This window comes from Prunus mume, linkage group LG1, assembly GCF_029339155.1.
Source record: "Prunus mume cultivar Tortuosa linkage group LG1, ASM2933915v1, whole genome shotgun sequence".
NCBI classification, from domain to species: Eukaryota; Viridiplantae; Streptophyta; class Magnoliopsida; order Rosales; family Rosaceae; genus Prunus; species Prunus mume.
This window is the reverse complement of record NC_142698.1, coordinates 30671802-30689038: the sequence shown is the minus strand read 5'-3', so window position 1 is coordinate 30689038 and position 17237 is coordinate 30671802. Positions and strand designations below refer to the sequence as shown.

General features: G+C 38.3%; 1 protein-coding gene and 1 pseudogene across 1 annotated transcript; one reads left to right on the top strand and one right to left on the bottom strand.

The window, feature by feature from the left end:
* The first annotated feature begins 850 nt into the window (after positions 1–850).
* Positions 851–1356, top strand: LOC103328157 (uncharacterized). The gene is made up of 2 exons (XM_089049343.1): positions 851–1080; positions 1143–1356. The coding sequence occupies exons 1-2, from the start codon at positions 851–853 to the stop codon at positions 1354–1356; spliced, it is 444 nt and encodes a 147-aa protein (XP_088905469.1).
* A 14527-nt stretch (positions 1357–15883) lies between these two features.
* On the bottom strand, positions 15884–16792 carry LOC148921585 (uncharacterized; annotated as a pseudogene).
* Between the last annotated feature and the right edge of the window lie 445 nt (positions 16793–17237).

The following is a 17237-nucleotide window of genomic DNA, read 5'->3' as shown; positions in this document are numbered from 1 at the left end:
GGGCAGTCTAGGAGATCTGCTTCAAAGAGACAATGAGGAGGTAGACCAGCGATGCCTGCGCCATGGGAGACATCGACGTGAATTGCAAGTCATGCAAGCAAAAGATGTCGAGATGCTCGAGAATGACCGACTTCTAGACTTGAATATTTGAGGATATTTCGAAGATGCTCTATGCAAGGAGGTGGACCAAGTGAACTCCTTACCATTCACAGCTAAGATCGAGCATGCGACTCCATAGGAACGATTTTCAACGTATGCTTTTACGCATTTCAAAGGGAATTCCGATCACGTGAGCCATTTGAAGCACATCAAAATTGTCATGATTCTCTACCATGCCCATAATGCATTGATGTGTGAGGCATTTGCAAGGACTTTGTGAGAAGCAACTCAAGACTGGTTCTATACTCTTCCATCTGGGTTGATCAGCTGCCTCAAGGAGCTGTCTTTCATCTTCACCAAGGAGTACATGATCAAGAAACTGTTGAAGTTGTTAAAGATTTCCTAGCCTTAAGGGTTAGTTGTCCTAGATTGTAGGGTTGTTTCAGTTGTTGTTGATAAGTCCTATTCTTTAGGAATAAGTTATTTGTGATTCTAATTTAATCACGTACCACGTTGTTAGATTGTAAAACGTGGGTTGCATATTTCCAACTTTCAGTTATTCCTTTGTAAGGCTATTTATTGCCACAGTTGCTCTTTGATTCAATAATAGATATTCTCCTAGCATTTGAGTATTCAACAAACGTGTGTTTACGTGTTTTTGTGAGTGTCCAACCTAGGTTCTCAACATCTGGTATTAAAGCCCTCTCACAGGGCCTGAGTGAAGCTAGTCTCATCGTTTCTCAACGAAGCCATGACGACTGAAAATAGTTTTGTGCAACCTACAATTCCAAGGTTCGATGGACACTACGATCACTGGAGCATGCTTATGGAGAATTTCTTGCGCTCTAAAGAATATTGGAGCTTAGTGGAGACTGGGATTTTTGCAGAAGCAGATGAGAGAAATCTCACAGATGAAAAGAAGAAGACCATTGCTGATCAAAGGCTAAAGGATTTGACTATTTGTTCCAGGCCATTGATCGAGTAATCCTGGAGACGATATTGAAGAAAGATACCGGAAAAGACATCTGGAACTCCTAAAGCAGTAAGTACCAAGGCACATCACGTGTCAAACGTGCACAGTTACAAGCTCTTCGCAAAGAGTTTGAAATTCTACATATGAAGGAAGGGGAATCAGTGAATGAGTATTTTGCACGGACTCTCACCATAGCCAACAAGATGCGGATTCATGAGGAAAAGATGGAAGATGTAGTGGTCATCGAAAAGATTCTGAGATCCATGACTGCTAAATATGACTAGGTGGTATGCTTCATTGAAGAATCAAATGATCTTGACATCTTGTCTATCGATGAACTGCAAAGTAGCCTATTGGTACACAAGCAAAGGATGGGGAGGCACACAATGGATGAGCAAGCTCTAAAGGTCACTCATGAGGTGTATCAAGGCGGGCGAGGTGGACTCAACAGTTTCAGAGGAAGAGGACGAGGAAGGAGCAGAAATGGATTTGACAAATCCATTCTCGAATGTTAAAATTGTCATGAACTTGGGCATTTTTAGTGGGAATGTCCTAAAAAAGAGAAGGATTCAAAAGGTTTCTACGCAGAAACCAGTGAAGAAATGCTGTTGATGGCTTATGTGGATATCAAGGAGGATGACAGAGAAGAATTATGGTTCCTGGACTCAGGATGCAGCAATCATATGTGTGGCAAGAAGGAGATGTTCATAGATTTTGATGATACCTTCAGGAAATCCGTAAAGCTAGGGAACAATTCAAGCTTGGCCGTACTAGGAAAGGGAAATGTTCGTATGGAGGTCAATGGAATCATGCAGGTCATTACTGGAGTATTCTATGCTCCAGATCTACTGAATAACTTACTAAGTATTGGACAATTACAAGAGAAGGACCTTGTTTTCCTTATCAAACATGGCAAGTGCAAAATTTATCATCCAGAGAGATGACTGATCTGGGAGACCACAATGACAGCAAACTGGACATAAGTGTTTCAACATTATTACGGATGATCAATCTCACCTATGGCATCTCAGGTACGGACATTTGAGCTGGAATGGTCTAAAAATCCTTCAACAAAAGAAAATGGTGAAGGGCTTACCAGAATTCCAAGCACACATGAAAGTTTATGAAGGGTGTTTGGTGGGAAAGCAACAACGAGATCCATTTCCAAAGAAGAGCACGTGGAGAGCTTATCAGATTCTTCAACTTGTGCATGCAGACATATGTGGGCCTATTAATCCGATCTCCAACAGTAAGAAAAGGTATCTCATTTCTTTTATTGATGATTATAGTAGGAAAACATGGGTGTATTACTTGGTTGAGAAGTCATAAGCTTTTAACATTTTCAAAAGTTTCAAAGCTAGGGTTGAAAAGGAAACTAGTTTAAGCATAAGGAATCTGCGTACAGATTGTGGGGGTGAATTCATTTCACTGGAGTTCACAACTTTTTGCAACATGAATGGAATTCAAAGGCAGTTGACAGCTACCTACTCTCCCCAACAGAATGACGTCGCGGAAAGGAAGAATTGAACTATTATGAACATGGTTCGAAGCTTGCTTACAGAGAAGAACATCCCACGAACTTTCTAGCCAGAAGCAGTCAATTGGACCATCCATGCACTCAACAGAAGCCCAACTCTAACAGTGAGAAACATGACGCCAGAAGAAGCTTGGAGTGGCTCCAAACCTTTAGTGGAGCATTTCAGGGTTTTTGGGTGTTTAGCACACGTGCATGTTCCTAACAGCAAGAGGATTAAACTCGATGACAAGAGTATGAAGTGCATCCTACTAGGACTCAGTGAGGAATCCAAGGTTTATCGTCTTTTCGATCCAGTTTCTAAGAAAATAGTGACAAGTCGTGATGTTATTTTTGAAGAAGATAAAGCTTGGGACTGGAGTGACAATCACCAAGAAACAATCATGGCTAATCTTGAGTGGGAAAAGAATAAAGAAGCAAATTCAGGGAATGATAACAATACAGAAGAGTCTGAGACTGATGAAACAACACTAGAAAGCGAGGAATATGATCATAATGATCAGACAGACACGACTGACATAGAAGGACGTGTTGGAAGACCACCGGCTTGGATGAGAGACTCCGTGAGTGGAGATAGTCTCTCTGAGGAGGAAGGTATGGCTCACATAGTTTTATTTGCTGAGTTTAATCCTATTACTTATGAAGCTGTAAAAAATGAAAAAATGGAAGAAGGCAATGGATGCAAAAATTGAGGCGATAGAAAGAAATAACACATGGGAGTTGATAGAGATGCCACCAAAAGGAAAAATAATTGGGGTCAAATAGATTTACAAAACAAAGCTCAACGAGAAAGGTGAAGTGGATAAGTATAAGGCTCGTTTCGTTGCAAAAGGGTATATCCAGTGATATGGAGTAGATTATGAAGAGGTTTTTGCACCTATGCCTTGTTTGGATACAGTTCGTGTCATTCTTTCACTTGCAGCAAGGAATGGCTGGACTGTTTATCAGTTAGATGTCAAGTCGGCTTTTCTACATGGTGAATTAAATGAAGAGGTGTTCGTGGCACAACCTCCAGGCTATGAACAAAAAGGGCACGAGCACAAGGTATATAAGCTTAAAAAAGCTGTATACGGTCTAAAACAGGCTCCTCGAGCCTGGTACAGTCACATTGATTCATATTTCATGAAGGAAGGATTCGAGAAGTGTCCACATGAACACACCTTATTTGTCAGAAGAATGGATGGAGGTAAAATTTTAATTGTCTGCCTTTATGTTGATGATCTTATATTCACTGGGAATGATGAGTCTATGTTTAGAAAATTCAAGCATTCTATGATGACTGAGTTTGATATGACTGATCTTGGGAAAATGAGTTACTTTCTTGGCTTAGAAGTGCTTCAAAGGTCGGAAGACATTTATGTTTTTCAACGGAAATATGCTCAAGAAGTGCTGGAGGGGTTTAATATGAACCAATGTAATGCAGTCCATAATCCTATTGTTCCTGGGTTCAAAATGATGAAAGATGAAGAATGAGTGGCAATTGATAACACCATGTACAAACGAATTGTGGGCAGCCTTATGTACTTAACTGCAACGCGACCAGATATGATGTATGTTATCAGTTTGATTAGCGGGTTCATGGAACGACCTACTCAGCTGCATCTTAACGCTACAAAAAGAGTGTTGAGATACTTGAAGGACACGGTGAGTTTTGGGTTGTTCTATAGGAAGGGAGGAAAAAAAGAACTCACTGGGTACACTGACAGTGATTATGCTGGAGATCAAGATGATAGGAAGAGTACTTCGGGTACGCTTTTATGCCGAGTTCAGGCGCAGTTCATGGTCCTCAAAGAAACAACATGTGGTCACTTTGTCTACAACTGAAGCTGAGTTTATAGCTGCAGCATCGAGTGCATGTCAAGCAGTTTGGTTAGGATCTTGCAGCAGCTCAATCATGAACCTCATACATCCACGACAATCTATTGTGATAATAGTTCTACTATTAAGCTCTCAAAGAATCCAGTGATGCATGGGTGTAGCAAACACATAGATGTTCGGTTCCATTTTCTTCGAAAGCTTACCAAGGATGCAGTTATGGAATTGGTCCAATGTTCTTCACGGGAGCAGGTGGTAGACATCATGACCAAGCCTTTGAAGGTGGACATGTTTTAGAATTTGGGGGAGTTATTGGGTGTGTATCTGCTCATGGATATAAACTGATTGCTGACAGCTTTCAGTTTAAGGGAGGATGTTGAAGTTGTTAAAGATTTCCTAGCCTTAAGGGTTAGTTGTCCTAGATTGTAGGGTTGTTTCAGCTGTTGTTGATAAGTCCTATTCTTTAGGAAAAAGTTATTTGTTTTGATTCTGATTTAATCATGTACCACCTTGTTAGATTGTAAAACATGGGTTACATATTTCCAACTTTCAGTTATTCCTTTGTAAGGCTATTTATTGCCATAGTTGCTTTTTGATTCAATAATAGATATTCTCCTAGCATTTGAGTATTCAGCAAACGTGTGTTTACGTGTTTTTGTGAGTGTCCAACCTAGGTTCTCAACAGAAACAAGCCGACCACTTGTTCAACCTACGCAAGAAGCATAATGAGTTCCTCTGAGACTACGTCAAAAGATTCATGGCGGAGAAAGCCAACATTGTGAGATCTGATGAGCGGAATGCATCCTCTACCTTTAAGAAGGGTCTACCGACTGAGCATGACTTGTATCGTGAGCTGACTATCGCTCCCAGCCAAACTCTAGCAGAGGTCTTTGTGATCGCGAAATGTTGTGTGCTCTTGGATGAAGATCGAATCGCCACAAAGAAGTGTACTAAGCAAGCCAACCAATCACCCAAGAAGGCAGGTTAGAGAGGTGATAAGCCCAATTGTACTAACTATGGAGAAAAGTGTAAGGCATCATCCCAAGGTGGTGTACCAGCAGATGAATGCTATACGAAGTTCACTATCCCGATACATCAAATCTTGGCCCAATTGAAGGATAAACCTTGATTGAGGAGACCACTCCTTTGAAGGGAGATCTTGATAAAAAGAAAAGTACCAATAAGTACTGCACCTTCTATGGAACACATAGGCATGACATAGCCAACTGCCGATCTTGGAAGATGCACCTTGAAGAGCTCGTAAGAGAAGGCTATTGCACGGAGTTCGTGGTGAAGGGGGTCATATACCAGATTAAGGATCGCGATGTCGCTAAGAAGCCTTCATAAAAAGTCATAAAGATTAATATGATCCTGGCTGACTTCGAGGAATCTGGGCTGACTAGCAAGGAAAAGAAAAGGAAGATTAAACAGGCCATTGTTATCTCCCAAGTCTTAACTGGGTTCCCAACAATTGAAGACGATCCCGTGATCGTCTTTTAGAAGAAAGATTTGATTGGGCTTGATCTGCCCTACAATGATGCCCTTGTCATAAGCATACAAATCACCAAGCCATGAGTGATTCATGTAGAAGAGGGTGTGGTCTATTTACTCCTATTTATTTCACATGGATTGAGGAAGAGAGAGAAGGAAGATCGAGGAATCAACCCGTGAATATTCCATGTGCGGAATTTTGTTCAAACATTATATTGTCAAATTGTAAATTGAATCACACATTTAACTGGTGTAAATTTCTTATTTGAATAGAGATAGTTTGATTTTTTAGAAGAACCCATTTTATTATTGAGGTGTCACATATTTGAAATAAATGCGTATTCTCTCTAGCATGACCCAAGGCGAAAATCAGAAGTGTTGCATTCTTAATTTGATATGTGAATTTTTTGTTTTTTTTTTGTTTTGAAGTGTTTCAAATATTGAAACAACTTATATGAACAATAGAATTGGATCAGCAATACAAGTGATGAGAGGAAGCTCAACCTCTTCCTCTGCCACATTCCCCTCAAATTGGTTTGTAGCTCTCTTCTCCGTCATGACATTCTCAATGTATAGATCAAACTATCCCTCTACATGAGAATGTATTGTTAGCCATTGTGCAAAATATTATTAAAAACCAACTTGATAAATGGATGGCAAGCTTATATTTATTAGTCCAAATGTAAGTGCCATCTTCTCACTGTGAAGAGCAAGTTAGTTATCTTTGCTTTCTTCTTCATTATCCATAAGAATTTGAGTGAGGACAAGCTTATGTCCTTCCAATTCCAACATAGAGATCTCTTCCTCTAAATTTGAAAGAACCTCAACACATTTTTAACATATATTTCCTTCTCCACACGGAATTCATGGACATTTCCATTCACAAAGATTCAAGCTGGATTTGGAAATCTTTCTTACTCCCCTATGTTTCATCATCAATCCAAGTTTTCACACGTTAACCCATCTTCCAATTTTGCTATAAAGATTTGATAGGAGAATGTAACAACTTGAGTTTCTTAGGGCCAACTCGATTGCTTTGAGGGTAGCATTTTTTGCCATTGAAACATCACCATGCTTTGCACAAGTGTTGAGAATGCCCCTCCAAACTATAATATCAGCCTCAATGGGCATATTTCTAACCTCAACTGTGTTTTCCAACTACTCCGCTCTACATAAGAGATCAATAGTGCATCGGTAGTGCTGAATCTTACAATTTTGTATTTATCTTACATAAGATTAAAACAAAATTTTGCCCCCATCAACTAGACCTCCATGGCTACAAGCACTTAGAAGCCCCGAGAAAGCGACCTCATTAGGATCAATTTCTTTCCTTTAAAAATCAAAGAACATCACTGGTGCTTCATGACCAAGGCCATACATAAGGCCATAGAACATACTATTCTACACTGAAGCGTCAAGTGACATATATGAAATTGATAAAATAAGCAACAAGACAAGATTTGACAAATATAGAAATCTAACAATGCATAAAGGATTTATTATACTGGTTCAGCTTATATTCAATAATAACTAAATGGGATAATAAAGAAGTGCTTAAGCTCTCACAACCCAAAACCCACGTACACCCAAAGCCACTCTCACACAATGAGCCAAGAACAATGTTCAAATTCTTACTCACAAACAAATACCAAAAGAGATAAAATACAAATGTGTGAAGCAACACTCAAAATGAAAAAGCAACCAATAGCAAAAGAAAAGAAACTTACAAAACTCTTCTTGTTGCCCAACAAAGTTGCTAACACACCCAATTCAAAAAGAGGGATGTATCTCCCTTACAAATGGTGTAGCATACCTAAAGACTAAGAAGATAGATAAAGCTAATCGACATGTTGTCCTACATCATAACAAATCAATAGGAAGGAAGCAACCACAATGCGATGAGGTAGCACAACTCCTGTAATCACTGGCCAAGATGATGATTCTCTTAACCAATGTGCAGCTCAACCAACATTCTTGGTTAGAATTCGCTCGAGCCAACATTCTCGGTCAAAATTCGTTCAAGCCAACATTCTTGATTAGAATCCACTTGAGCCAACATTCTTGGCCAAAAATCACTCGATCATGTTTCCAGACATTGTCAATTTGGGTTAAAAAAAAATGTCCACCTTGGCACAAATTGTACCAAGCCAACAAGTACAACCTTCCTCGAACTCCATCGCCAAAGCCCCCAATGACTGCTCACATATAACAACTAGAAATCAAGCCAAAGCAATGCTCGAACTTGTAAACATGAATTGCCTTCAGCAACACAACGTGATTTAGACAAAGAAGCTGAACTTCTTCAATATCACCAACAAAACCAAGCACATCCTAACAAAGTTGAACCAAAGCGCTAACTTGCACTTCACCAAAAAGTTGAACCTCAAGCTCAACCTTCTGGAAAACTCCATATTTTGAACTTGCAACAACAATCCGAAACCCAAAAAAATAGTATGAACTAAAAATTTAGCCAAAATATCCTTAGACCAACCAAAGTAAGAAAGTATACAACATGTCTTCCCCAAGGGTGTTCTATACAAATGTTTTGCAATTATCTGCTGCATCTCCAAAATAGTGTGGTGTCTCATTATTCCAACTACACATAACCTATCAAGCTGGCCCTCATAAGATACACCTCAACCAAAACCACCCAAAAGATAAGATTCCATTTCAAATTTGGTACATGCCGAACATTAGTCAAAGTCCTAGTAACTCCATCATGCATCTTAATCTGAACAATTCCAATACCCAAAACTTTACAAGAAACATTGTTTCCCATAAAGACAACATATCTATCAACAAATTGATAATTGACAAACCAATCCATATTAAGGCATTGTGGTACGAACAACCCAAATCAAGGATCTAAACATTATCAAAAGAATACCAGCAAGTATGACAAAACCAAAGTCATCTTATATGACAATTGCATTATTATCAACAATATAGAAATTTTTAGAAGATTTATCTTTGAGTCTAGGGTAATTAACTTTCCAATGTCTTTTCATATGACAATAGTTGAATGTATTTTTCCTAGACATAGATTTGGATCTCAAATTTCCTTTACCATTGCTTTAACCATAATCTCTACCTCTACCACGAACTACCAAAACATTAGATTGAGCCTCATTCAAATTCTCAGAATGCGCATTACTCAAATTTCCAGATACTTTGTTTTTTTCCTTTTCTTGAATTGAAAAAGTCTTTAACCTCCATACACGTAGTATCTGTCCCATATAAAATAGTGTCAACAAAATACCCAAACCAATGAGGTAAATAACACAAGAAAATCAAAGCATGATCCTTATCATCAATTTTTATATCCATAGCTTTCAAATCAATAATAATCTTATTAAACTCATCAATATGGTCTTACATAGGTGTACTTTTAGACATATATGGAGAGTGTACAAATGCTGCTTCAAGTACAGCCGAGTAGTGAGGGACTTGGTCATATACGAAGGATCCAACTAATACATAATAAAGCTGACATCATCTCATCGACTCATTAGATTGTTGCAACCAAATTTAACCAAGAGCCCGATCCAAGATGTCATCTTTATCATCATTTGACCAAGTTATTGGAAAAGGTTCCTTACCCTTTAGCACTTTAAATAGCCTTAGCTAAATTGATAAGGCTCACATCTTTACACACCAAAGACTGAAATCATTTTTCCCATCCAATTTTGCAATTTCATATCTCGTCATCATAGTCCCAAGTATCATAGGAAATTGCAAGCACAAAAACATAAGTCGAAACTGGAGCTATGATACCAATTGTTGTGAGCAGAAGCGTCGAGAGTCAGATATGAGATAGATAAATAACAAAGATAAGATATGGTAGATGTAGATTGTAAGACGTATGAGTCCTTAAGGATGTAAGACAATAAGTGAGCAATCCCACATCAATCGAGGAGGGAAAGGCATTGGAGGAGCCCTTGAAAATAGTTTTTGGAAAGAGTTTTTTGGTGAACTATTGAGGGCATTTGAGATATTTCAGCTACAGCTAATGACATTTATAGCCATTGTTATTGGGTTCATTCTCTTAATGACTGTTCATGCCTTTATTAAAGGTGGAATAGAAGGTGTTCGCAACTACTTCAACCGTGAGACAATTCCATTCCATGGATACCACCACCACATCAACTAGGAATATCATCATCTTATCATCGAACACTCACTTTAGTTAACATCTAGCCCTTATTTTATGTGTTTTTTCGTTTCGTTTGCAAATTTTAATGCAAGGTAGCTTGGGAAGAATGATTTGTCAGCTAGTTAAGCTTTTATTTTAGGCTTATTTACTATAGTGCCCCAATCTTCCAATCTTCCTAAAACGTCATATAAACCACTAGAGACCCCCAAACCTGTTTTAAATCATCACAATAACTATTCTTAACGTATTGGTGGCTTCAAATTTACCTGAAAAACATCAAAAAAGAAAATGATAACTATAATAACAGTGAGGAGTTAGTTAGTGTCAAAGCATGTGACACCACATGATGTTAGTTAGGTTGTTATCAGTCCAGGATTAACTCTATATATAACAGAGTCATTATTGTAATCAATCATGATGAAAAGATCAATATACAAATCTCTCTAAAAATACTCTGTTTTTCGTCTTCAACTCTCTTCTCTCTCTCTCTCTGTTATCATGGCATCAGAGCTCAGTGTGGTTATTCCATTTCGATCCATTCCTAATTTTTCGCTTCCGTATTCTTTTGTAACTTCAATTCTTCTTATTCTTCTTATTATTATTCTTCTTCTTTGATTTCTTCTTATTCCTCATTGGATTTTTGCGTTCTTAGTTTCTGTCTGAAAACCCAAATTTTTTTTTTATGCTATTCTTCTACACTCAACAATGGCGTCTTCCTCTACAATCAAAATTGAGGGTCTTCTTGGCTTGATTACTATTCGTTTAAGTGATGCTAATTTCATCAAATGGAGATTTCAGATTGAATCAGTTTTGCAAGGATTCGATTTATTTGGGTATTTTGATGGCTCAATTGTTCCTTCTCCAAATTTTGCCCTTCTTGCTGCGGGGGGTGTTTCCTCTCAAACTATCTGTAGCTTATTAGGAGTGGCTCAAAACTGACAAGGCGTTACTAGGTTTACTCCTTGTGACTCTCTTTGATGAGGTGATTGATTATGTAATTGGTACAAAGACAGCTCGTGAGGTTTGGCTTAATTTGGTCGATCGCTATGCTTCTGTCTTTAGGGTGCGCATCCATCATTTGAAAACGGATTTCAGACTCCTAAAAAAGGCTCGGATCCCATTGAACGATTTCTTTTGTGTCTCAAGAGTGTTTATGATCAGTTAGTTCAAGCTGGTGTGAAGGTGTCAGATGATGATTTTATGATTGCAGCATTGAGTGGGTTACCTCCTGAATATGACATAATCAAGACTGTCTTAATCGCCCGGGACACTACAATTCCATTGAAAGCTTTTAGAGCTCCATTGGTAGATGTTGAACAAATTGTTGAAGCAAGGATCTTGACTCATTCTACCATGTTTGGATCTTATATCTCATCTGGGTATAGTTCAATGCCTCCAATGGTACACTCTTTGACATTCTGGTATGGGAATCTTGCCTACTCCATAAGGTGACTATGTTGGTAACTATGCTACTTCAAGCTCTCATAATCGTTTTCTTGGTTCTCGAGGTTTCTCTTGTATAAGTGGTAGAGTTAAAAATTAGGGTCAATATATGTCTTCTCAGTCTGCACAGACTTTTATTTTCTCTGATTCCAAGTATGGTTCTAATCTACTTAAGTGTCAGATTTGTAGTAAAATGGGGCATACAGCTGCACATTTCTATTTTAGGCATAATACCTCTTCTTCTCGACGTGTGTCTCCGGTTCTTGAATGTCAACTTTGTGGAATGCGAGGTCATGGGGCTTTAGAATGTTTCCATCGATCTAACTATGCTTATCAAGGTCAAGCTCCACCCCTCACAGTATCTGCAATGACTGTTCAAAGTTCTTATGTTCCATATCATGTATGGATTGTTGATAGCAGGCCCTCTCACCGTATAGTCTCCAATTTTTCTTCTTTACATAATGTTGCTCCCTGTACTTCTAAGGATCAAGTAACTGTTGGAAATGGCGAAGGTTTGCACATCAAACATATGGGCACTTAACTCTATCTTGTGCTCATTCCTCTCTTCAATTACCCTCTGTGTTTCATGTCCCCAAACTCTCTGCAAATTTATTATCATTGCATAAGTTTTGCAAGGATAAAAATTGTATTATAAGCTTTGATGCATCTGGATTCTCTATTCAGGACAAAGTAACCAAAACAATTCTTCTAAGGGGGCAGAGTAGCAATGGATTGTATCATATTCCCTGTGTGTTTCCTAAGGCATCTACTAGAGCTTCTCATCCAGCATTTCTTGGACAACATGTAAGTTCTTCTTTGTGGCATCAAAGATGTGGACATCCCACCAATAAGGTAGTCAAGCTTATGCTAAAAGCTGCACACATAGAGTGTTATGAGGATTCTCAACATTTCATATGTTCTCCGTGTCTTCATGGCAAGATGCATAGAGTTCCCTTCTCTACTACTCATGATAAATCTAAGGTACCTTTCTCCCGAATTCATAGTGATGTATGGGGGCCAGCTCACTTTAAATCAATTGATGGCTATAGATATTTTGTTACTTTCCTAGATGAATGCACTAGATTTGTGTGGCTTTATCCACTATACAATAAATATGAGGTGTTTCCAATCTTTCTCAAGTTATATGCTTTAGTACAGAATCAATTTCAAGCTCATATTAAAATTTTCCAAAGTGATGGTGGTGGCGAATACATAAGCAAAGTATTTACTGATTTTCTTGAGTCTCACAGCATCATTCATCAATTCTCCTGCCCATATACTCCTCAAGAGAATGGAATTGCTGAGAGAAAGAATCGCCATCTTATTGACACTGCTTTTTTATATGGTACATTTTGGTTCCATGTCACTGCACATGCTGCCTATCTAATTAATCATATGTCAAGTTCTCATTTACATAATCAATCCCCTTATTTCAAGTTATTTGGTAAACCTCATGAGCTACAGCATTTGAGAATTTTTGGTACAGCCGTGTACCCTTATATTAGGCCTTTTAATCTTCATAAGCTGCAACCACGCACTACATAATGCTTGTTTCTCGGTTATATGTTACAATTTGCTCACTAAGAAGAGTATTATTTCAAGGCATGTGATTCATGATGAGCTACATTATCCTTGTAAGCATGCTACTTCTGCATCTGTCCCTGTTATTGTTCCTACTGTACCTATTGTTGTTACATTTCCTTCTCCAATTGTACAACATGATTCATCTACTTCACAAGGGTCTGGTTCTACCTCAGGATCAGTTTCCGTTTCAAGATCAGTTTCTTCTTCTAATAATGTCTCTGCAGACTTGCATCATTCTTTGCCTTTCTCAGATCCACCAGTTGTTTCTCAAGACTATATACCTGTACTTTCTGATGCACAACTCGACGTTATTCTTCCACTCTCATCTAGTGATTCTTCTTTTACATTAAATGCCCCACAAAATCATCATCCAATGCAAACAAGAGCTAAAGATGGCATTGTTAAGGAAAGACAATTTCCAGAGTATCAAGGTTATTATACGTGTGTGAATTCAGTGACTGTTGTTGATGAACCATCTAGTTTTCGAGTGGCTTCTTATTCACCTGAGTGGCAACATGCTATGAAAGAGGAAATCAAGGCTCTTCACATGCAAGGTACTTGGTGTTTGGTACCTAATCCTGGCAATAAATATATTGTTTGTAGTAAGTGGATTTATAAAATCAAGAGACAGTCTGATGGTTTTATAGCACGGTACAGGGCCCGACTTGTAGATCAGGGCTTCAGTTAAGAGCCTGGTTTCGATTTTAGAGAAACCTTCATTCCAGTGGTAAGGCACACCACAGTACGATTGGTATTGAGTATTGCAGCTATGCACAAGTGGAAGTTAAGACAACTTGATGTAAAAAATGCTTTTTTGCATGGTGAGTTGGATGAAGAGGTGTTTATGCATCAACCACAAGGATTTGAGGATCCTGTTCATCCCTATTTTGTCTATAAACTGCAGAAGTCTCTATATAGTCTCAAGCAAGCGCCAAGGGCTTGGAATGCCAAGTTTACTGGCTATCTCCCTGCTTTAGGTTTTAAATCTTTACATTCAGACCCAAGTCTCTCTGTTAAGCATGCAGATTCTGAGATTGTGATATTGCTTCTTTATGTCGATGATATAATTCTCACAGGGTTTAATGAATAGTTGGTTCAGACTGTGGTTGATGACTTAAGTTCTGTTTTTGAAATGAAAGATATGGGGAAGTTGACTTATTTTTGGGATTACAGATTACTTATAGTGACTCAGGGGATATCTTTGTTAGTCAGGAAATATATGCTAAAGACTTGTTACAGAAATTTGGTATGACCTCTTGCAGAGCTTGTCCTACACCTTGTAAACCACATATACAGGTGTTGAAAGAAGCAGGTGAGCTCTTGTCTGATCCTACTATGTTTCGAAGTATTATAGGGGCTTTGCAATATTTGGCATTTACAAGACCGGATATAGCTTATGCTGTGAATACTGCCTACCAATATATGACTGCACCAACAGATGTTCATTTTCATTTGATCAAACGAATATTGAGATATGTTCAAGGCACTCTGAAGCATGGTATCAGTTTTACTAGTGGCCCTTGGCACCTCATTGTATATAGTGATGCAGATTGGGCCGGGGACATCAATACCAAGAGATAAACTACTGGGTTTGTAGTTTTCTTGGGTCACAATCCTGTATCTTGGCAATCAAAGAAGCAGAGCTCAGTTTCTAGAAGTTCTACAGAAGCTGATATCGAGCCTTGGCAAACAGTGCAACAAATCTTTTTTGGATACGACAGGTTTTGTAGGATTTGCAAATATGTCTACCCAATCCTCCAATAATGAATTGTGACAACTTTTCTACCATCGCTCTAAGTTCCAATCTAGTATACCACTCCGGGATCAAACACCTAGATATTGATTTTCATTTCATAAGGGAAAAGGTGCAGAGAAAAGATCTTATAGTACAATATATTCCAACCGAAGAATAGCTAGCCGATGTGTTTACCAAAGGCCTGCATAGTCCCATTTTCTCACAACACTGTGCACATATGAGATTAGGATACCCACCACAGCTGGGTTTGAGGGGGAATGATAACTGTAATAATAGTGAGGAGTTAGTTAGTGTCAAAGCATGTGATGTTAGTTAGGTTGTTATCAGTCTAGGATTAACTCTGTATATAACAGAGTCATTATTGTAATCAGTCATGATGAAAAGATCAATATACAAATCTCTCTAAAAATACTCTGTCTTTCTTCTATATAACAGAGTCATTATTGTAATCAGTCATGATGAAAATATCAATATACAAATCTCTCTAAAAATACTATGTCTTTCTTCTTCAACTCTCTTCTCTCTCTCTCTCTCTCTCTCTCTCTCTCTCTCTCTCTCTCTCTCTCTCTGTTATAAAAAAAGAGGCCATAACTTTGGTTTTGACCAAAATAAGGACAATATAACCTCTTTTGCTATTTTTTGGGTTTTAAAGTCATCTAATGACCAAAACAACTTCTGTAACACATCTGCAACATGGTTGCAATCATCTTGGGGCTAGAAAAAAATCGAGAAATGTTCTTTGAAATACAAAATCCTTTCTTTGGAACATAAAATCTGTTTTTTTTACCTTTTTATCTTCATGACTCAAAACTCAAATGACAACAAAAACAATAAAATTCCACACCCCCAATCCTAAACTAAGCATTGTCCTTAATGTTTAAAGTAAATGCATGTAACAATTAGTAAAGGTATACAAGGATGGAAAATAAAGAGAAAAAAATTAAAAATTAAAAAAAAGGAACGAAGGTAGCTCGTTGGGTTGCCTCCCAACAAGCGCTTGGTATATAGTCCCTAGCCTGACTTTTGGAATGATTATCACCTGGGATCAAGGAGAGCGACGGTCTCCTTTTGTTGCTTGAAATTTGCTTCCAAGTATCTTTTGAAAGTAAGGGGCGGTGAGGCAATGGTGCTTGGGATGGCCTTGGTTTCCAACGTGTTCACCATTTCGAGCACTTGTGGCTCCTCTCCTACCTTTATATCATGAACCAAACTTGCTTTTAGTGGATCTTTTGGGTAGTCCACTATGAATTGTGGTCGAACAACATGATCTACTGCTTCTAAACGGAAACAATACTCTGAATCAATAGGGTACTTGGTTGCATCAAAAACTTTGAATTCCACCTCTTGATCGGCATCTAGTAGGATTAAAGAACCTTTTTCTATGTCCATTATCATTCTTCCCATAATGAGGAATGGGCGGCCTAAAATAATTGGAGTGTTGAAATCTTCTTCCATATCCAAAACTATGAAATCAGTTGGGAATATGAATTTATCCACCTTCACTAGTACATCTTCAAGAATGCCGTGAGGATATGTAAGGGATCTATCCGCCATCTGCAAAGAAATATTAGTTTTCTTAATTTCCCCCAAACCAATTCTTTTAGCTATAGACAAAGGCATTCAATTAATATTAGAACCTAGATCACACAATACTCTTTGAAAAGAAATAGTGCCAATGGTGCAAGGAATAGAAAACCTCCCTGGATCCTTTCGCTTAGGTGGTAGATGACTTTGTATTACTGTGCTACACTCCTCTGTCAATTCCACCATCTCTGTATCTTCCAAACGTCTCTTTTTGCTTAAGATGTCCCTGATGAACTTTCCATAGGTTGGCATTTGCTTTATTGCTTCACTAAATGGAATGGTAATTTGCAATTTCCTAAAAATTTCAAGAAATTTGGAGAACTGTGCATCATTCTTATTTTTCTTCAAGCGTTGTCGAAAAGGAATCGGTGGAACATAGGATTTTGGAGTGAGATTTTTGGATGGTGGTTGCTCAGTTTTTGCTAAATTTCCGGTGGAGCTCACGACGGAAGGTTGCTGTGGTCTGGCTACAAGTGGGCAATTTTCAGCTAATTTTTCCGTAGTTTTCAGATGTTGTTGCTACGTTTCTGCGTCTAAATCTACAGCAGTTTTTATGGGTTTCCCATTTTGAAAGTGTGATTGCCTTCACATGTTCTTGAATTTTTGGATTAACCTCAGGTTGGCTCGGCAAAACTCCTCTCTCTCTCTCTCTCTCTCTTAGTGTGAGTGCATTAGCCAATTGACCCATTTGAACTTCTAAATTTCTGATGGAAGCGGAGTGGTTTTGTAAAGTCGTCTCCATCCTACTCATGAATTGATTTGTATTTGTGGCGAGCTGTGCGATTATGTCTCCCAAATTATTTTT